The sequence below is a fragment of the Trichechus manatus genome, unplaced genomic scaffold, assembly GCF_000243295.1.
Source record: "Trichechus manatus latirostris isolate Lorelei unplaced genomic scaffold, TriManLat1.0 scaffold00107, whole genome shotgun sequence".
In the NCBI taxonomy this organism is placed as follows: Eukaryota; Metazoa; Chordata; class Mammalia; order Sirenia; family Trichechidae; genus Trichechus; species Trichechus manatus.
The window spans coordinates 3,537,847-3,561,716 of NW_004444043.1; the positions used below are offsets into that span (position 1 = coordinate 3,537,847).

The 23,870-nt window shown below is 34.1% G+C and overlaps 1 protein-coding gene across 5 annotated transcripts in view; it reads right to left on the reverse strand.

The window, feature by feature from the left end:
* The window catches only part of VPS13A (vacuolar protein sorting 13 homolog A), a 287,428-nt gene that overhangs the window by 2,700 nt on the left and 260,858 nt on the right, over nucleotides 1-23,870 (reverse strand). For 3 of the 5 annotated variants that reach the window (XM_004383283.2, XM_023737737.1, XM_023737738.1), the window contains 3 exons: nucleotides 23,557-23,671; nucleotides 5,873-5,958; nucleotides 2,218-2,341 (listed from right to left, as the gene is read on the reverse strand). In XM_004383283.2, the coding sequence (XP_004383340.1) occupies nucleotides 2,218-2,341; nucleotides 5,873-5,958; nucleotides 23,557-23,671 (325 nt within the window). Of the gene's footprint in view, nucleotides 1-2,217; nucleotides 2,342-5,871; nucleotides 5,959-15,382; nucleotides 23,369-23,556; nucleotides 23,672-23,870 lie in introns of those variants that run through there. The other 2 variants (XR_002825150.1, XM_023737736.1) reach the window with 2 other exon arrangements.

The following is a 23,870-nucleotide window of genomic DNA, read 5'->3' on the forward strand; positions in this document are numbered from 1 at the left end:
ATAACTTCACCACTGAGCTAAAAGGGTGTCTGGGGGCCATACTCTCAGGGTTTCTCCAGTCTCCTTTAGGCCAGTAAATCTGGTCTTTTTTTTGTGAGGTAGAATTATGTTCTACATCCTTCTCCAGCTCTGTGCAGAACCCTCTGTTGTGATCCTGGTCAGAGCAGTAAAAGACTAAATTTTAACACTAGTGCATTATCACTAAACCTAAGCTAAAAAGCTTAAGATGAGATTTCAACTGCTAAAGTCATAAAGGGTTGACACAGATGATAAATGGAGATAAATCTGGAAGCAGTGCCACTGTTTTTCCTCTCCAAACAGTTTCACAGATCATTCTTGATCTGGCCATGGAATCATGACTGAATCTAGATCCAACATAATATACTATGTGGGTGTCTGTGTGTATACACTCATCCAGACAGACAAATCAAGATGGGTCCTAGATCCTACGTGATTGTCCTCTGCTTTTTACACTCCTTAGCATTCTGTTCAATATTGGTGGGGAAGAACAGTCTAACTGCAGGTATTAAGTATCTGAGGAACAAATAGAAGTGATATTATTGAGGAAGAGAGTGGTATTTACTTCTGTAACTATAGGTAGTGTCATAGTAGAAGCAAGGTGGAGGTTATACTAGTCAAATAAAATTTATAAGTAATTCAGATATCCATGACATGTAGAGCCTAGAAGATTCTTCTATGAATAAAAAAAGGATGATTGCTGATACAAGGTCTCAGAAAAGGTGGAAGGGGAAGAAATAAAGGAGATAAGAGGAAGTGTTATCCTTAGAGGAGGGGAAAAGATGTGAAAAAAGGCAGAAAAGCATTATAAACTAGAGCAGAGCCACTATTCATCATTTCATATATAGCCATAGGACCTTTCATTTTCTGAGTGAACTAGAGAAATTCTCAGTGGGTAAGTTGGTCTAAGATCCTCAGGAGCTAGTATCCAGTCTTCTCAGGAGTGGCCTCGTGAATGTTAAGATTTCTTCTGGTACCAACTTCTTGATTCTTCTCTGGGTAACTATTACTCACCTTCTCTCACTCCAATTATTTCAGATGAAGCCGACCCCTCCTTCTTGCACCAAGGTATGACCCTCACCTGGCCAACTGGCCCATTCCATCCCGGTGGACAAAGTGACTGGCTCAAGAATGAGCATGACCAAAAGTGGTCCAGTGAGACCCAGTGAGAAGCCTTCCCACTGTTGAGCTAGTAGGATATATGTCTGGAACTTTTGTTGGCTCTCCTGTCACCATAGGACAGCCTGCCTGAGAATGAAATCAAGAAAGAAAGCAGAACCTAGAGATGAGAATGGGGGAGGAGGGGAGGAATGAGGGAGGAGAGGAAGCAAGGAAGAACAATTGCTAATGATATCATTTGAGCGTATCTAAGCTACAAGATATAGACTTAGAATTTTCAGGAACATGAGTCAATAACATCCCTCAAAACCAAAACAACAAATGGCATTTACTTGGGCTGGGTCACATATAACAAAAATATATCTGACTAATACAATCAGTGTCAAAGTGGTCCTGAACACAGGTATATGGTCAAATACCTGTAAAGGCCAAATACATTATTACTATATTTCTTTGTATCACTATGTTCTTTGTACCTAGCAACATTCATTACAACTTGTAATGGATATTGATTCTCTGCTGTTTCATAAAACGACTAGCAATTCACTATTTTATATCAACATCCAAGTAGCAGGTACTATACTAGTTGCTAGTAATCAAAGAAGAGTGGGAAATGGTATCTGCCTTCAAGAAGATGATTACAATCAAACTGGGAAGATATATAGCTATAAAAAGAAAAAGAACTATCAACAATTTGCTATTTGATAGTTTTCAAGTGTCCTTTAGCTAGATTTTCAGGGAAAACCATTCTGTGGGGAAATGCTACAGATTCTGAGGTATACAATGATTTTCTCATTTTAGTGCCTTGGACAGCATTGAAGAAGGTGAGGTTCTCTTAATGAATATAAAATGAGGGCCCAGTAATGTTATTGTCAATGTAATAGAACAGAAAGTTGCATATTATTTCTTGGCATAGCTTTGTTCTGTTAGCCTGAGTATGAGGCAGGCATTATGGAAAACCATGTTAAAGACAAAGCAACATCTATAAAGAGGTAGGAAAGTTACAAAAGTAGAGAGGACTATTTCAATGTGCTATTTTTCAGTTCCAAGTTTTCAAAAAAATGTAATTGACATACATACCTTGGCCTCGATGCGCAATCTTCTCCCATGAACAATGAATGGCTCTTTGGTAAACTCATCAAAACTATATTGCCACTCACATGTAAGCTGTCCAAATGTTCCTTTGGTTACAAATAACACACCTCTGCAAAGATAAACAAAAAAACAAAGAAACTAAAAAACAAAGAATCCACTTAAAAACTGAGGCACTTAAACACCCAATAACAGAATATACATTCTTTGCAACTACACATGGAACATTCACCAAGGTAGATTATTTCCTGGATACTAAAACAGACTTAAACAAATTTTAAAAAACTGAAACCATATAAATCATAATGGAATTAAACTAGAAATCATAACAGAAGGATAACAAGAATATTTCCAAATGCTTAGAAATTAATATATTTCTAAATAATGCATAAAGGAGCCCTTGTAGCACAGTGGTTAAGCACTTGGCTGTAACCAAAAGGCCAGCAGTTTGAACCACACCAGCCACTCTGACGGAAAAAGATGTAGCAGTGTGCTTCCATAAAGATTACAGCCTTGGAAACCCCATGGGGCAGTTCTACCTTGTCCTATAGGGTCTCTATGAGTCGGAATTAATTTGACAACAATGGGTTTGGTTTTGGTTTTAAAGAATGCATGGGTCAAAGCTCAAAGGAAATTAGAAAACATTTCAAACTAAATTATAATGAAGATATAACACAAAATTTGTGGGATCAGCTAAAACAACGTTTACAGGGAAATTTATAGCATAAAATGCTTATATTAGAAAAACTGAAGCATTTACAAAGTCAAACATATAAAGTATTTTATAAGAAATAGGGGAAATTTATAGAACCAATTACAGTCAATATTTTCAGGAACTTTTATGTTATTAATGCTTGAGAACAAATGCTTTTATTACTAAGGCTCCATGTAATATCTACAATCAACACCAGAGAGAGGCATTTCAACCACGATGAACATAGAACCAACATGTTCAGAGGCTTGGGCTTTTCACAGTAACATCAAGTTCCATTATTGTAAATTTTAGAGGGCACTCATAAGGAGCAATTTCAAGAAACATCATCTTAGACTTTTTAATCAATTCTTGTCCCCTCAATTTTGGGGGAACAAATCAAAAATGAAAATATTTTCTGTCTACAATAATTCTATTTAATCCTTCCTCCAAAGATCTTTCTTCCCTACTTTTTCTTTTTGTTTGAAACATAAATTTAAGTGCAACTACTGGTTTCTTTAAGTACCATATACTTTAAGTTGAGGGATAGAGTTAAAGAAATAGTTGGCTCCTGGCTGGGATGCAAAAGGCAAAAGCTAATTAGGATTTGTATCTCTCACCTCAATCTTCAGTCTCTGATCCCTCCTTGACCAATCCTGAATTATAGGAGCTGTTGGAATAAACCTACTGGTGCTCCTGTACATCTCTGAACATGTAAAAAATCAAAGACAGGCTAATCTTGCAGCAGGTACCTGGTACTTCCCTCCTGTGATTCAAAGATCCTTTATCCTCAAACTCAAAACTTAGAAAGGATATCCTAAAGGTAAATATCACTTTTTAATCAAGTACAACTAACTCGCTTCCCTTACTCTGTCAAAAGTACATGTGGCCTCATTTAAAGAGGTCTACTATGTTGAGGAGCCCTGGTGGAGCAGTGGTTAAGAGCTCAGATGCTAACCAAAAGGTCGGCAGTTCAAACCCACCAGCTGCTCCTTGGAAACTCTATGGGGCAGCTCTACTCTGTCCTATAGGGTTGCTATGAGTCCTACTACGAGTCGGAATCAATTCGACAGCAATTACCTTTTATATTGTTGAGAAGGTCCCTAAACCCCAAAACCAAACCTACTGCAGTCAAGTCGATTCTGACTCATAGTGACCCTACAGGACGGAGTAGAACCGCCCCACAGGGTTTCCAAGGCTGTAAACATTTACAGAAGCAGACTGCCACATCTTTCTCCTGCAAAGCAGATGGTGGGTTCAAGTGTGTCACCAGGGCTCCTGAAGATGGTCCCTAGGTGGCGCAAATGGTTTAAGCTTGACTAATGTAAAGGTTGGAGGTTTGAACCCACCCAGCGGTATGTACTTCTGTTAAGATTACAAACCAAGAAAACCCTATGGAGTAGTTCTACTCTGTAACACATGCGGTTGCTATGAGTCAGAATCAACTTGATAACAATGGACTATTATGTTGAAAAGAAGATAATTTTTAAAATGTTTCAAAATTTGGAAACTGATAAGCTTTGTAAATGACTCTAGTTTAACTCTGGTGAGTCACCCTTCCTTTAGTCAATGGGGGAGCATGAATACAACATGATTGAAAACTGCCATCAGCAAAAATGACTGCCAAAGCATTGTCTGTAATTACAAAAGCTTAGCAATAACAACTTGCATGTATATTATGGGTGCATACTTTGAAAGGAATACTAGGTCCCTGGGTGGCACAAATGATTAAGCACTTGACTATTAACTGAAAGGCTGGTGGTTCAAACTCATCCAGAGGCACCTTGGAAGACAGGCCTGGTGATCTGCTTCCAAAAGGTCACAGCCTTGACAACCCTATGGAGCAGTTCTACTCTGGACCTGTGGGGTCACCATGGGTCAGAATCAACTCCACAGCAACTAACAATAGGTAGACATTTAAAAATCAAAGAAAAATTTCCATATGTTGACATAGAATAATCTCTAAGATATGCTGTTGTTGTCAGGTGTCACTGAGTCTATTTTGACTTATAGCAACCACATGTGACAAAGTGGAACTGCCCCAGGCCTCCTTTTCTCCAAGATACAGATCTCAAATAAAAAATTAAAACAAAATACAGAATTGTATGTATAATATACTCCATTTGCATTAAAAATACGTATGTGTTCATGTTTGCACAGGCATAGACTATTTCAAGAAGGATGCAAAAAAACAGTGAAAGTGGTTGCCTCTGGAAAGGGAGACAGAAGGACTAGGTATCTGGGATGGAACGGAGACTTACTTTTACATGTATACCTTCTAATACTGTGTGGGTTTTCTACTTTGTGTTACTTTTTAAACAAGAAAATTAAGACAGTGATGTAAATTTCAGACTTAGAAATCATTAGGATTAAAACATTAAAAATTACTGCTAAATACCGTAAATCAACTTGAACCAAGATGTCTATATAATTTTACCTTTTTAATAGTGACAAAATCAGACATACTGACCACTCCTTTCTATCTAGTCATAACCTCTTTCTCTCAGCCATATGTTCACTCTCTATCATCCCAAAATCCCCACCCTAATACTGCATTTGCTCCTTCCTTTCTCCAGTTTAATAGTAACGACTTCTGCAAACACCTGCCCCTCTAAGGCTATGCCACCTATTTCTGCATGGACGCCTCTACTGTCTACAGGTCTGTGAACAAACCTGAAGATCTGGCTATGGCTGGTAGTATCCACATCAAATTTATGTTTCCACTGGTGTATCTACGCTTGTGGAACCTATATGCATTGTCTGTAATTACAAAAGCTTTATAAATGTATTTACGTAAGCGTTAGGAACAAATCTGTAGGGAAAGAGGACCAGAGTTAGCAGAAATCAGTGTGACTATCTGGGAACACAAGGTAACAACTGCTTCATCTCAGAGTAGCTGTCAGTTAACCTCTTATCAATTACATTAGAAAAAGATGAATAAAAGTAAGTTACCTTTTAGTTATCATTAACGTATCTGTTTTATTGATCATGACATGGGTAAAATATTTATATTTTGCAAATCTTCCATTTTCTATGACCTACAAAAAAAATGAGAGAGAGAGAAAAACAAATTGATAATATTCCTACTTCAATCCAAATAATGCCTTATGGTCCTCTAAAAACCATTTCTCAACGAAGGCAAATCATTAACATATTTATACAGTAAACATATGTATATCATCAGAAAACGGAATTAAATATTCACAAACACATTGCTGTTTCCTTTTTTAAAAGCGTCTACTTTCATTGCTTTATTCAAAGCTATTCAATTGCAGCCATGTGGCAATAGAGGATAACTATTATCTAACCTGTTGCCGTCAAGTCGATTCTGACTCATAGTAACCCTACAGAACAGAGTAGAACTGCCCTATAGGGTTTCCAAGGAGCAGCTGGTGGATTTGAACTGCCAACCTTCTGGTTAGCAGCCATAGCTCTTAACCACTATGCCACCAGGGTTTCTGTTTAAATTGAACCTATTGAGATTACTGTTAAACTACTGCATTCATTTTAATATGGTAAATACATTAGTGTTTGATCACATCTATACTAAAACATATGTAAACATGAATACATATTTAAACATATGTATCATTATAATTTTTTTTTTTTTAATCATGATAATTACTATTAGCCCCTGCCTTGTCTCTTCTCTGGAAATTTCCTATCTGCCTTACAAACATGACTTTGTTTGCCAATCTCACAAGTCATTCAAAAATAAAGAGCAGAGTTTCTGGACACGTAGGGGACCCCAGGGTCTACTGAGCTGATGTAACAGCCTTTGAGTTTATTGTCAAGACTGCTGATAAATTGTCTATCCACAAGATTGCCTATCAACTACTCTTTACTCCAGAAAATATAATCATATGGACGAAACAGACTTGTCATTTTCATTCTGAGGATGATCTGAGGATGAAGTTAATTTGGTTATCTAAAATACAGAGTAGGCTAAACAAATATTTTTAAAAGGCAAGCAATGTAATTGTGACTAAGATCCCTCAAGAAATGGTATATTAACAATTTAGCAAAAATATTAGCAATCTTGAGGAAATTCCAAAACGGAATAAGGATATAAAGATTGTAGAAAATTGTGTTCCATGAGACTATCAAAACACCAAAATTATTTAGCTTAGGAGAAAGCTAAGAAGTGGCCTCATAATAATCTTGGTACAGAAGACTGACAGAATACTTTTCATTTCTATTGGAGACAGAAGTAAAATTTAAAAACTAAAACAGCAAGATGAGGTATACAGATTAATTGCATGAAATAATTTTCTAACTACAAAGACTATAAAATATTGAGAAAATAGTATCTTTACTATTTACTGTCTGTTACATACGGCAAGTAAACACAAATACATTGAATTACAAATGAAAAAGGGACATAACCACAAGATTCCAAGGAAATTAACAACTATTATATAACTCATAAAACTATGCAAATAAATGTGAAAAAATAAACTAAATGGATCATGTTTGAAAAGAATATAAATTATTAAAAGAAATACGTATCAAATATTGGAGAGGAAGAGCAGAAACTATTTGCAGATGATAGTATATCTGGAAAATCCAAGTACATGAAACCTAGTGACTTTATTTTATAAACACAATAATAAAGTGAATAGTGGAAGAAAAAATATCTTATTTACAATGGTAATAAAAAGATGAACATTTATGCATAAGCTTAACAAATAACATGCTGAATTTGTGATTATAGTTATAACACTGTATGAGGGGAATGAAAGAAATTGATGCCATGTCTTGTTCTTAGATATAAAAATTCATTATTATTTTCCTACTTATTTTACATTTATACACACATACATACGTGCACACACACATTCAACATGATGTCGAGGTTTTTTTTTTTTGTGTGGGGGGAGTGATTTGACAAAATGATACTAAAATTTACTTAGAAAAAAAAACCTTTGAAAATATCTAAGTCAATTATGAAAGGAGAATGAGAAGAACTATCCTAATATACATTTTATAGTAATGAAACAGTTTGGTACTGATAGAAGTTTTATATAGACATATCAATGGAAAGAATACAGATTTCAGAAACTGGTCAAAATGCTGTAGGGATATATAAAACCCTATTATGTCCAAATATAGGAACTAAGGAAATCAGAACAGCTTTTCAAAGTAGTGGGTAATAGCATGTATTACCAAATAAATTATGTCTCAGCTAGCTAACGCTAGATCCTTTTCTCTTTACACCAAATTAATCCCACAAGGATCAACGATTTAAGTATTTAAATGAAACTATAAAAGCACTGGAAAAAGTAAACATTTCAATAATCTTGTAGTGGGAAGGGCCTCAACATAACACAAAGTCCATAAAACATAATGTGAAAACACTGCTAAGTACATAGAAATTAAACACTACTGAATGGTAAAACAATAAATAAACAGAAATGAAGTAAAACAACAACACAAAAATCAAAGGATAAATTGGGAGAACATTTACCAATTCAGAGATATAGAACTAATTTCATAAAATGGAAAATTCTAGCAATATGAATAACCTAATAGAAGAAAAATGAGTAAACCAATATGAAAATGTATAAAGGATACGGACAACTACTTCAGCAAAAAACGAAGACCAAAATCTGACCAATAAACATATGGGAAAATATTCAACTTAACTCAAAATGAATTAAAAATAAGTAACCCCTTTGAGTCAACAATTCCAATACTAGGATTTACCTTATGCATAAGTATGCCAAGAAGTACATATAAGAATGCTTGTGTCAATATTATGCTAAAATAAAAATCTCTAAATGTTCATTAGTAAGGGACTGGTTAAATAAATTCTAATATAGCCACATAATGGAACATTATGAAATCATGGATAAGAAAAAGGTACATCTGTATATACTGATATAAAAAGATGTTCAAAATATACTAAGGAAAAAATTAAATTACAGATCAGAACATATAGAGAGAAGAAAAACAGAAACACATATACCCACATATGAATGTGCATAGAAAACTTCTCGAAGGGTACACACCAAACTGTTAACAATGCTTACTTCTTACCTTGGGAAGGGTAATGGTTGAGTGAGAATGAAGCTTTTATTTTTTAACTTCACATGCTTTCATTTTGTTTTAGTATTTTGGTATTTGAAAAGAAATTAGCTTACAAACTATTTAGTCTCTTTTGTCCTAGATAGCCAAATTTTTAAATCAAGAATACAACTGTTTATCTCAAGAACACTACAACTACCAAAAGTCAAGAGTCTATATACTCCGTGAATAGATCATAACCATCAAATAATTTAAAAGCTATGGTCCAACCCCAAGTATTTATTTTCTATTTCAATATAAAGTTTGGACTTTGCAGTTGAGTCTGCCTCTCCTCACTTTCCACTTTTAAGACCCAGCTTAAATCTAGTCTGTGCAGATAAGTAACTAAACTAACTTCAATAGTCACAATAGCCTGTGGTATAAATAAAAGCTAAATAATAACCCCGACCCTCTTAAAAAAAAAAAAAATCCATGCAATGCTTTCTGGAGTCCATCAAACACCTTAAACACAACATCTGAAAGATGAACAGACATTATGGTCATAGCATTCTGCTTTGAAACATATAATAAACTGTATCCTTTGTTTTTAGAGTACATATACTTGAATAAACATCTTTCAAAGATAACTTACAGAGCAACATTTTAGTAGTCAATCTCTATTACAAAGATGTGAATATGTAGTAAGAACAACATTATAAGTAGAAGCTAAAACTTTGGAAATAAATCCATAGAAACACGGGGGAGAATGTGATAGTTTATCAGCCATGATCATGTTGAAAAGTCTGAGAGAGTCACGCTTTTGGTCATAATTTGGTGCCTAACTATTTAACTTTATAAATGTATTACGTACAAAGCATTATACTTTTCAAAACATTGTTACATGTTATTTAAGAAAAAAAGGGAGGAATAGAATTTTAGACTCGAAAGGGATGTTACAGTTCATCCAAGCCAATCTCTTCTTTTACACATAAAGAAACCAAGGATTGGTGTCTTATTTATCTAGTCTTCACAGCAATACTGTGTAATTAGGTAAAATTAGTTAAATGATTTGCTTGGGGTCATATTGTCAGTTGCAAAACTAGGCTCAGAAAATTGGTCCCTTCACTTCTAGTTCCAGTGCTTTTTCCACTACACCATGATGTTGCTTACAGTGTCATTCACGCTTCCCCCCATGGTACCCCTAATGTCTTCTGTATGGCTGGATGCTGGTAGTTACTGGGGTAGGCTACCAAGGCAACTCGAGCCAGCTGAAATTTTTAAGGTCAACAGTATCCAAATAGTTCAGTGTCAATAACCTATACACCCCTTTCCAAAGAGATGTTAGGTATGAATGTTTCTGCTGAAGTAATTTGAGATACCCTTTAAAATAAATGAAGAATTACCAAAGTCAGGGCTAGAAATTAACTATGTAGGGCCTTTACATAATGACCAAGATTTGGCTGAAATACCAAGGGATTAACAATAGCAGTACCGTAGACATGTTAGCCTCGTTTACATGTTTCAGAGGGCTAAAGAAAAACAATTTTGCTGTATTCATTAAAAGTATATATGAATCACCTATCATTGTTTGAGGACTTTCTCAAAGAAACACAAGGGAAACTGCATTCATTATATATAATTGTCAAAATCTGTAGGTAACGTATGGTTATTCGTAAAAGTATGGTTATTGGTAAAAAGGTACTTTTTGCACTTAGAAAAGATGAACACATAAACCATGTAAACCTTAGTTTATCAGATATAAATAAATCCAAACCAAATTAATCCCGTATTTAGAAACACACACAAAGTAGGAAAATGCAGGACATGGTATCAAGGTTATGCTCTATGAACATCCATATTTCCTGTCAGATAAGTCCCAATATTTTAGAAAGAGAATACAAGCTAGAAACTATACTCATGCAGAAAACACCGCCAACAATCTCAAATCATCCAAATGTCATAAAGTAGCAGAGTTCTATAACAGAAATATTTCTAAAAAAAACAAAAGTAAATTATGAAAAGACAGATAGTAGGAACAAGTCACTAGCACGGAAAGCTTACTTCCCAAACAATGTAAAGTGCTAATCATTCATGGAAAAATTTATTTAAGAAATTGGTTAAAGGATATGAACACATAGTGCAGTAAAAAACAAATACAAAATCTGACAAATATCTGACTCTTGGAAGACAAAACTGTCTCACAAACGCATAATTTTTTTTTAAGATGGCAACATGGGGGATAAAATGAAAACAAAATTCATATAGATATAAAATAAAGAGTAAAAATGCTATCAGGCAGGAAAATCTATAACAAATAAATGGTTTGGTGGCGCAACGGTTAAGCGTTTGGCTGTTAACCAAAAGGCTGATGGTTTGAATCCACCTAGCGGCTCTGTGAGAGAAAGACCTGGCAATCTGCTTCCATAAAGATTGCTGATGTTGTTGTTAGGTACCGTTGAATTGGTTCTGACCCATAGCGACACTATGTACAACAGAATGAAACACTGCCCGGTCCTGCGTCATCCTCACAATCATTGCTATATTTGAGCCCACTGTTGCAGCCACTGTGCCAATCCATCTCATCAAGGGTCTTCCTCTTTTTCACTGACCCTCTACTTTACCAAGCATGACATCCTTCTCCAGGGACTGGTCAGTCCTGATAAGATATCCAAAGTACCTGAAATGAAGTCTCACTATCCTCGTGTCTGAGAAGCACTCTGGCTGTACTTTTTCCAAGACAGATGTTTGTTCTTCTGGCAATCCACGGTATATTCAATACTCTTTGCTAACATCATAATTCAAAGGCATCAATTCTTCTTCAGTCTTCCTTATTACAGTCTAGAAAACCCATGGGGCAGTTCTACTAGATTGTTGTTGTTGTTGTTGTTAGGTGCCATTGAGTTGGTTCTGACTCACAGTGACATTATGTATAATAGAACGAAACACTGCCCAGTCCTGCGCAATCCTCACAATCGTTGCCATGCCTGAGCTCATTGTTGCAGCCACTGTGTCAATCCATCTAGTTGAGGGTCTTCCTCTTTTTTACTGACTCTGTACTTTCCCAAGCATGATGTCTTTATCCAGGAATTGGTCCCTCCCGATAACATGTCCAAAGTATGTATGACAGTGTCGTCATCCTCGCCTCTAAGGAGAATCTGGCTGCACCGCTTCCAAGACAGACTTTTCTTCTGGCAGTCCATGGTATATTCAATATTGTTCACCAACACCATAATTCAAATGCATCAAGTCTTCTCTGGCTTTTCCTTATTTGTTGTCCAGCTTTAGTATGCATATGAGGTGACTGAAAATACCACAGCTTGGGTCAGGCACACCGTAGTCCTCAAAGGGATTATCTTTGCTTTTTAACACTTTAAAAAGGTCTTTTGCAGCAGATTTGCCCAGTGCAATACATTGTTTGATTTTTTCACTGTTGCTTCCATGGGTGTTGACTGTAGATCTACGTAAAATGAAATCCCGAACAAATTCAATATTTCCTCCGTTTATCATGATGTTGCTTATTAGTTCAGTTGTGAGGATTTTTGTTTTCTTTCTGTTGAGGTGTAATCTATACTGAAGGCTGTGGTCTTTGATCTTCATCAGTAGATTACAACCTAGAAAACCCTGTGGGGCAACTGTACTCTGTCACATGGAGTCGTTATAAGTCATATTCAATTTGACAGCATCTAACAACAATTTTAAGTTAAAATGGCAAGAGCTATCATTTCTCAATTATTTAAGAATAGACAACTTGTTCAAAACATATCTTTAGAGAAAAACTTAGTATAACCTCCTTATACTTACCTGATAAAAAAATATTTACCAATTCACTTAGAAATCTGAGAGACTTGACAGCCACTGCCCGGAAAAAGAACACATTCAACCAAGTTTCGTGATCAAATACAGAATTTCATCACCTCAAAGTACAATGACTTCATATAAAATAGAATAGACGTAAACAAGAGTGAAGAAGTGATGTTTACCTCATTCCATGAGCCAAGTTCGTTTCAAAAACTGAAAATGTATTGACTGTGTCAGCAAATCTCAGGAGAAATTAGCCCTTATTTATCCTTCATACCTTTGTTTCCTCCCGTTAATGAGCTATTTTGATTGTCTGTCACAGAATAGGCTATGCTGACAGCTTAGACAGGGAATGAAAGCTAAGCATAACCCCTGGGCACAAAATCAAGTAAAAGAAACTATTTTATCTTAAGAGATGTCAATCGTCATCAACTGGTTTAACCAAAACAGTTTTAAGAAAGGGCAGAATTATGCTCAAGACATAATTCTGTGCATGGACAACAGCGGAGACTTGGTGGTGCAGTGGTTAAGCATTCCACTGCTAACCGAAAGGTCGGCAGTTAGAATCCACCAACTTCTCCTTGGAAACCCTATGGGGCAGTTCTAGTCTGTCCTATAGGGTCGCCATGAATTGGAATCGACTCGACAGCAGCAGATTAATACATTCTAGGAGAAGGGCCAGAGTGGGTGGGTCAAGAATCATGTAAGTGCATAGTTACAAGTCTCACTAAAGCAGTTCCAACAGAACCTCTACTGAGCAATATTTATTGATTATACTATACATACCTGAAAATAATGATATTTAAAATACTGTCTAGTTCACTGCAGTCGAAGTCATTAAGATTTTACTATTTCTATTGTTTACCAATTAGTAACCATCATATTTTAACCAAAGTATTAACCTCCAAAGGAAAAAAAAAAGATTTTATTGATGCTTTTATCTTGACAAGCAGGAGACATCTGAGGAATTTAGGATGTATATAAGGGTGACCAAGAAATAGCACAGTCTGGCTTTCATCTGGAATAATGACAATACAACAACATTTATTGAGTTCTCAGCAGGTACTGTACTAATCCTAGGAACAACTCCAAGAAAGGTACTATAGTTATTTCCATTTATAGTCTGGAAATTGAGGCCAGACAAGCATAATATTGTCCCAAGATTACAAGGAAAAAGCTGAAATTGAACTCAGGTTTACATGGCTACAGAATGGAGACCTTCTGCCACAGGGTATTGCAGCATCTCACTTAATTTTTATTATCAAAATGAGTTAGCACAAAAGAACTATATATGTATGTGTATGTGTGTGTGTGTGTGCGCGTGTGTGTGTGTATTCCAGAAGACGCAGTGGGATCTCATTTTAACAACTCATTTAAACACCGATGAAGATATTCCACAAGCTGTATCGTATCTCTCGCAATGCTTCAATTTCATGTAATACTAGAGATCATTATCTCTTTGGAAGATGAAACATATCTTACATACCTTTTGATTGCTACAGTTCATTAGAGCCTTGCATGTAGGAGCTAAACAACAAACAGGAATGAGACTACAAAGATCTCTGACATTACAGGGTTGACCTCTACGATGGCATATGTTTTATTCCCAATCATCAGAATAATCAAGCTCACTGCAATTTTAAGCTCATAAGGAATGAGCAGGAATCTTAACAGCTCTCTTCAGAGACATAACCCTAATATCTAGAAGAGTGCCTGATACATAACAGGAGTTTTCACAAATATTTTCAGAATGAATAAATATGCGGCATTATTATTTTTTCTTCATATTTATATAAACTATACTACCAAAACAAGCCATCGAAAATTCGATTATACACGTACAGTTACAAATTTTGCTCTTTTGGCCATTTCAAATTTCAAAGTAGCCTGGCAGCTTATTCCAGAAAGGTTAACTTTACATGAAACATGCAGCCTCCCATGCCTGTATTCCAACACTGTGTGTCTGCACAAGAACTCTAACTAAAATGACTGCCTTAGATGCAAAGCATCACAAAATATTTAAATGTGTATTTCTCCACAATGCTTCCTATATGGTTCCTTACAGTGGTACACTTTCACTGAAAAATTGCCATTGTGATTAATTTGTGTCATTATCACAAGTGACTAGCTATCAATTTAATTTATAACTAAGACTGACAAAAAAAGTATACATGGTACATCTCTTATTCATAGATGACATTAAAATTTGTTTTTAGATGAATGAAAGAGGCCTCCAATTCCATATAAAAACGTTTTCATTTGGCAAGAGAACACATTCTTTCATAGGTCATGTGGTCAATAAAAAATAGACTTTTCATAATTTAAAGTCACGCACTAAAAACAAAAATACAAGTAAGCTTTACTAAGCTCATCTTGTGCTAAGAATTTTTGTGTCTGTCCAAAGCAACCACGGGAAGCTGTAAGGCAGAGCTCCAACACATCAGGAGAAGTCATGAGGTGAGTCCTAAGTCAGAATTTAGCACCTTTAGCTCAATGAAAGCTAGAGACCTTCTAAACTAAAAATTTAATATAGAGTTTTAGCTCTTTTTGTATGTCCTTTTTAAGAAGGACAAATTTCAATTTAAGACTCAAGTTGAACCTACACAGGCTTAACATTTGAGATTTCTTTTAAAGTTAAAATGTACTGAATTTTCTATTATAATAGTATTCATCTTTCCATAATATATTTATAAATTTAAGGGATACAATGATGACTAATTTTTTTAAAGAGATTAAAAAATCAAACTTGTCTCACTCAAGTTACTGGATTAAAAAGGAGAATGAATTAATAACCACATTTTAGACCTGAGACAAAATCTAAACCTCCCCTAAATGGAACCACACCTCCAGAGGAAAACATAATTAATGTCAACCGTCTTATTCAAAAGTATTTTTATGTAGGAGTCCTGGTGGTGCAGTGGGTAAGAGCTAACCAAAAAGGCTGGCAGTTTGAATCCACCAGCTGCTCCTTGGAAACCCTATGGGGCAGTTCTACTCTGTCCTATAGGGTTGCTATGAGTTAGAGTTGACTCGAAGGCAGTGGGTTTGGGTTTGGTTTGGGTTACTTTTATGTAATACTGAAAGGTTCCAAGTGGGATGCATTGTAATTATTTGTTCCAAAATAGGGTAAGTGGAACTTACTAGTAGATGTTCAAAAGTTTGGGCCTTCAAAAATGATGTGACAAAGACTTTCTAAGAGATTTCTGTTAAATCTAATCAACGAGGTGTGAGCACTGTATCCAACTGGATAGGCAGTCAATCTCCTTTTCCATGGGATCTACTTTATCTGAGATGCTAAGAACTCCTATTCATCCGGATAACAGAATTTGGCTCTCTTCAGCTTTCTCATCCTATGCAGAAGTATTTTTCTGGAGAGGAAGAGTTGCAAAATGAAGAGTAAAATCCAATAATCCCTGTCTCCTAGTTCTTGTCCACTTACTCAAAATTTTAGATGAAGCCAGGAAGATTGCTCAGCACTACTCTGGTGATCTGACTGCCTATGGTAAGCCCTTTCTTCCAGATCAGTTGTAACTCTCCTCCTGAAGAAAGGGAAAGACCACGTCGGCTGAAGGCAGCGTCTTCCAATTGCTATTAGGGCAGTGTTTGGAGCTAATTATAAACATCTGCAATTTCTGAAAGAAAAGAAATATACAACAAACAAAAACAGCCTCCCTTCTAGAACAACTTATATAATGGCAATTAAAATATCTTTATAGACTTTTATAAGGGATTCAAGACAACATATATAAATTTCAAAAATATCTGAAGCGGTTAAGAATGTACTACCCCCATGGGACAATCAGGTTGTCAACATTCATACACAATGAAGGATACAGGGATTATATATATTCACACATTCACACTCACACACATATATATACACACATACTTCAAGAGAAGATTTATTTAAAGGGAAGAAATTTTTAAAAGGTAGAGTCAAAAGTGGTAGAACCATGTTCAATGAGAAAGAAAAGGCTTCTACATTAGCTATAAAAATAAAGAAAAGGGTATGCTGGCTATTTTTATGTTCCAAAAATAAGGACTAGGTTTCTCATACTGGGGACTGTTCTATGAATGGGATGCATTTTTAATATTTAGCAGTTAACATTCTTGTTTATGAAAATGTATAATAATATAAAAGATGGGAATGCATACATTAGGATCATAGCCATGCAAACAAAAAATTAAAAAAGGAAATACATCAAAAAGGCAGGAGACAAAGGATACTTTTTTTCTGTAGTTTCCTGTTTCTTTAATGTGCACATATTACTTTAACAACGCAGAAAATAATCTACTTTAATTTTTGAAAACTATCATATCTTCTGTAAAATACCAAAATTGTAGATCGAGAATCAATGTCAGTATGCTGATTCACAAGAGGGATTTAGCTTTTTCCATGGAAGTATGAATCTCTAAATTTTTTAATTCATAGAAACTCTAATTTTTTATCTCATACACTTAGAAAACTTCTGTAGTTAACAGGGTATTGATAAATGATAATTTATAATAAAAATATAACATGTCCAGTTAAGAAAAATTATATATACTTAGCTACATCTGTCTACCCTGATTATTTAAAAAACACACAAATAAGGCCGATAATATTTTGAACACTCACATATTTTGAGAGTCTGTAAGTTAGATTCAGAGGAATATGTATATGCGGCCAAGGGGGACACATTAAATACCAATTTTATAAAACTAGTAAACATTTGTTTGAAAGCTGGTATTTGGAGGTATACTCTTGCTACATACATTGGTTTCTGTGGAAGAATTGCTAATTCATTACACTGACTGAGAGACAATTATGGGCATGAAAATTATCTATCACAATGAAAGAAAACAAACCATAAATCCCTATATAAGAAAATCATAAATTACCTAACTAGGCCTCTAACAGACCTATTTGAAACCATATAGTTTATTTCCTTTGACTCAAGACTTTATAATATACTATATAATACTGACTGTACTCACTGCACTTCATTAGTTCATTCATTCACTGAAAGACTAAATTAACAGTCCAAAAAGTTTTAATTGATCTCCGTTTATCCAAAAGGTACAAGCATAGAAAGATAAACGAATTCATTATTCCTTCTACATACTCATTGTAATTATAACTTGATCTAAGTCAATCGTCTGTAGGCATACTTAACAGCATCTTATTTAGACCTAACAGAACCTTTAATGTTTTTGAGCTACTATAAATTACTTCGCAAGAAATTCTATAAAACAAAGTGAGGGTTGAAGGTATGGTAGATAAAGTACTCAATAACATTTAGGATGGCTGTCCTCCTCCCATCACCATAAGTAAATTTAATGCAAACTTTCATCACAGGACTTAAATCAGGCAAACTACTATCACAGCTACCATAGCAGTCATTATTCTTTAGTGTATGTGATCTTGGGATGTAGATACAGTAGCACATTTTTCATGCTGGACATTGAAGTCTTATATTAAAATGGCTCCACCTGTAAATTTTAATAACGTGACCTTAAACACTGTATACTACATCAATGATAGGTGTTTTGAGTGATTTCAAAAAGTAAAATTTATAAAAAACTGACTTTTAAATACAGAAGTAAATTAAAATTTATTCTGACTTCCTTTTCTATTAGGAATATTGTAAGTTAGCAATATTATTCTGGCTTTATATTTGTTATATTTATATCCAATTTGAGCCTATAATTTAGTTCATGTATAGGCTCTTATAAATGCAGATTATTTATGATGCTAGAAGTTTATGTTTCAGGATTTTTACAAATTTTCCTTCCTGGCAGTTTTCAACGTGTTATTCAAGTGTAAAGGAAATACGAAGTAAAATAAAGAATCCCTAAGAGAAGAGACAGGAGCCCTAGTGTGCAATGGTTAAGTACTCTGCTAATAACTGAAAGGTCAGCAGTTCAAACCCACCAGCTCCTCCTCAGGAGAAAAGACCTGGTGATCTGCTTCCTTGAAGATTACAGCCTAGGCAACCTATGGGGTAGTTCTACTTTGTCCTATAGGGTCGTTATGAGTCAGAACTGACTCAACGGCACACAACAACAACAAAGGAAGAGAGAACCTATCTTCTATTTCTCTACACATAATCAAGACGTTACAGATTTTTGGAATATAAATAAAGTTAAAAGGTTTGGAAAAGTATGCTATTACGTAATTCTCAGCATAGCTTCCTCACTAGACTTTAGTAGATTGATACTTCCATTAAAAAGTCTAATTAAGTAGAAAGTTACTAATAACAAACAAAAAGAACTGTTTCTCTCATTTAAACCCCAAAGTTGAACACAGTATCATTTTCTATAAATTTGATGAGGCATAAGGACATATTTTGAGAGTAGTGGGTACATAACAAATAAAAATTCAGTCTCTGATATCAGTAGTGACTATTTTAATAATATTGTTTTATTTATTTATTCCAAAAAGGTCAGAATATATTGTGATGAAAACAATAATTCTTGAATATTAATATATTTCTTTGTCTTCATACACAAGTACTTGATTTCTATTTAATTTGAATGAGTACTAGGCAGGTAGAAATTTTTTAAAAACTTTCTTTTTTAGCTGTACGTTATAAGCTCAATATTTTAATGTCTAACAGTGATTTTCAAAGAACATAAAGAATTATGATTCATAGAAATAAAAACCTGATAAATAGAAGAACTAGAAAAGATTGAGATGGGCTGAATGAATTAAACCAAAAGCTCAACAATTAAGCCAATTATCTACTTGTTGTTAGGTGCCATGGAGTTGATTTTGACTCATAGAGACCCCATGTGACACAGAGCAGAGCTGCCCATAGGATTTCTAGGCTATACTGTATTTTTACGCAAATTACGCATGACTTCTGCATTTGTTTGCTGGCCATGCCCTCCCCCAGTGAGGCACCCTATCAAGCACCACCATGCCAATCCGCTTCCACATATTGCTGTTCTTAAAAAAAACAAAAAACAAAAAAAACTAGCATAGTACACTTACAAAAACACCTCATGGGAGTAGGGTGTCAGCAAACAAACACAGAAGGTGTGTGTTATTTCTGTAAAATATGGTAATCTTTATGGAAGCGGATCTCTAGGTCTTTCTTCCATGGAGCCACGGTGTGGGTTCTAAGCACCAATCTTTCGGTTAGCAGCCTAGCGTTTAACTACTGCACCACCAGGGTTCCCTACAGTTTAATATAAGCTCAATTAAGCAAAGTGCTTAATATAAGTTAAGGAAAATATTCTTCTGTTGATCCAAAAGCATAGCAGTCATAAGGAATAAACATCATAACTACTAACAGTCATTCATTTTTTCAGACAGGCTTTTTAGAACATCTAATATACTAGGGAAATAGAACAAGATAGTTTCATCTAAGTTGAAAATGTTAAAAAGCTTCAGTACATCCACAAAACATTAATAAATTTGCTCACAGGTCTTTCAGAGATTTAGATGTTTTCCCCATATTAGCCAGAAATAATATACACAATTATGTTTCCTATAAATATTTTCCTAATGTTCTGAATTAATTCATAACATTTTATAACAAGGATATAGTATAGAGGTATGTAAATTAGTAAGTAAATATAATGACTACAAAACAACTTTGTTCATTGTTTCACACACAAATATACATATAGTGAAACAATAAAAAGTGTACCCAAGAAATAAATTTTTTTTTCATTCTCAGACTGTAAATTTATTTCACAGTCTAACCTTCCATAACAGATCATGAATTTTTTTTTATAATAGTAGTTCAACAACCTATATGATTTTGGAATAGAACAACAAATTCACATCGTTTCAAATTATATAATTTTATTATTATTAAGAGAAACTTGACAAAAATACTCTAAAAAGTATTTTATTTTATGAATATAAAATATTGACTGGCTATTACTATTCATTTTCTTTTTTGTTTACACAATGTCATTATATTACAGCCCAGCAAATTTACATAAAGAACATTTAAATAGAAGGCATTCTGCTAACAAAATAATGAAAAATAATATAAAACTAGTGAACATTAAAAAAATGTATTTTTCTAATTTTAAATCTGAAAAACAAACTGTGTATTACAAAGCTACAAGACATACACAAGTAAATGCTATAATATATAGTATGCCCTACTTTGATGTAAAATACATTCTTTTCTGTGCTTAATGGAATTATTTTGCTTTTTGAAGATGTGCAAAAAAACATTTTAAGAGGAAAGAGTGTTTACCTCCCTAAAAATGGACATACGCCATTACGGTAACAGACATATAAAACATGTTCATGAAACATTCCAAATAAAATGACAAAGAACATATGAATTTTAACAGTTCAGAATCTGACTAATCATCATCATCATCATCATCACTATTGCTACTGTGAGTCATAATCCACTCCCTGTAGACCTGAATTTTCTGTAAGCATGGTAAAGGAAAAAAGAAGCACAAAGATTAGTTAAGCATGGCAAACTGCCTGGAAAACATGTAAAATTATGAAATGTTCAAGGAGTCAGAATAATTTTGAAGCAAATTTTTCAGCTGTGACTGGGGCTGTAATTATAGATGTAATATTCCATAACTTAACAAATCTAAGACTGAAATCCAATGTCTGGTTCAATTCAATGTATGAAATCAATAGTTTGATGATACCCATAAGGTATTCTATGTATACATTAAAATTACCATTCTATATCTGTAGCAGGTAACTTTGACTACTAGCAAGGCACTATAATAATGTACTACTTTCTAAAGAGAAGGGGTCACAATGAAAAAGTACATTTTATATTTAATTATTATATATTGGCATATGTAATTTAGTGAAAATAGAGCACTTTTTTAGAAAAGGAGAAACATGTGAAGTATTAAACATTTTCTAGGGGTACCATCATCAAATCCTTTAGGTTAAATATAGGCTGATGAGATTTTAAATCCATGTCATCAACTTCTTTTCCATAGCACTGATATTCATAAATTTTAAAGTTTTTCCTAATATTATAATAGGGTTTTGATTCAAAAAAGCACCATTACCACCAAAACAACAAACCACTTCTTACACATGTAAGAGAGTAATGCTAACCACAAGCGTCTGGTGAATTCCTACAGGCTTTCCAGCTAGTGTGATGTTTAACGATGTTTTTGTTGAAACACAAGTAATGGTTGCCACGAATTGAGAGTTTTTAGTCAATGAAATATCTCTTTTAGGAATTAATGTCAAGACTGGTCTAATAAAAATAATATACATATATAAAAATATATAGTCAAGAGTTATAATCATTGACCCTCAAAGTTTAAAGCTTCAGAAAACAATTAATGAAGGTGTGGAACAATCAAGTTATCAACCTATGAGAAATCTTTGGTATTTTCAAAGGTTCCTTATATGTTATAATCTGTTCCCTAATAATCAATCTTTTTCCCTAAAAATCAGAACACATTTCTAAACTCTCCTCATCCATACTTCCTACTAAGTTTATTAAAATAGCTTCTCAAGAATTATTTTTAGTTTTTTAAAAGTTGAGTTGAAAACTATTCAACTTTCAGTCTACTGAAATGTTCAGAGCATGTTAATTGTGCTCTAAGGAGGCACAGCAGATATTAGGTAGGAAAATATGCTCTGTAATATTAGCCATAGGTGAATCCTGCAACTTATCTATTTTCCAAAGAATGCTATAATGTCATTGTAGAGGTTGCACTCATGTTCTTTAGAGCACAACCTCTCACTAGATTGCTTGTTTATCACAATATACAATTATTCTGATGCTTTAAACACAGTACAAAATCCCTTTACTAAATATTGCACATTAACTCTATGGTTACATTTTACTATAATGAAGATTTAGATTTAGAAAGATTTAGAAGTAAAATTCTTTTATGTAAAATATACATGTAGTAGGTGAAATATTAAAGTTTTAATCTTTACCCTGATCACTTTAAACATGAAAATACTTCAAAATATCAAGGCTATAAAGGAAGGACCACATCTTCACAGTTTCATATTACCATGAAGATTTTCAAGTTTATATAACGTAACGACTCTTTGTTTTCAAACAAATGATTTTAAAAATTCCATTTGCCAAGTAAGAAAGTTGTCTAAATAGTAAAATATTCTATACCTTTGAACTGTCATTCTAAAAGCTAACTTTTCTTAGTAAAAGAAGTTGGTTTGAATGTGAACTACTTATCATATTCCACAAAGTTTTTATATATAGACAACACAAGAATAAAGCAGGAAAAGGGTCATGGCCATTGGAGCACCTTTAAAAGAAATCTCTTCAAAGTCTAAGAACCCAAGAATAATTGGCAATACTAGTGGTCCTGACTTTTTCTGGTTCCTCGTGCAAGCCTAATTTGACATGAGGATTATATCTGTTACAGAAGCTACTAGTGGATGGATGCACAGAAAGAAGTACTCCAAACATAAGTACCACCAACAGTGAGGGTACATAAAACACAATGACTTTTAACAAATCTAGCAAGTCCAGCACAGAACTAAGAATACCCTATAAAAACATCAGATTCACTAACCTAAATAAAAAATTACCAATATAAAAGCTTTTCTTTGTATTGAAAATACTTAAACGGCTGTACGTAGTTTGTAAATTTTAAGACTAAAATCTACTGTTGGCTTTCACTTGCAAAGTCATGCATTAACTGTTTTCATATCAAACTTTTTGATGCCTGTAAAAAAGAAAAAAAAAATCCTATAGTAAATAAATGTAGATTACCTGAGTAAATATAAGAAACTTATAAACAGAATTAGGCAAATCACATAATATCGCAAACAATGTATTTAAAGCATTACATAACTACTTAAAAAAAAGTCTAACTTGACTAAATTAACCTTAATTTATAAGATCTTTCTTCACCTGTAACATCTGATTTCCAGTACCATCCCTCAACCTGTAAGGTCTGATGACTCCATCTTCATTAAAGAACCGAGGCGGTCGCAGACTCTCCACTTCACCAGAAGTCTCTGTAGCTCTAGAGGGGAAAAAAAGAATAATAACTTGATTTTAAAATGATTAAAAACTCATAAATGCAGCATAAAAAGCACCTACTAAAAAGGATCTTCTTTGCGATAAAATAAGATTACAACACATCTTTAGTTTTCTTTTACTGTGGTAAAATATATAGAACAAAACTTGCCATTTAAGCTATTTTCATGTACAATTCAGTGACA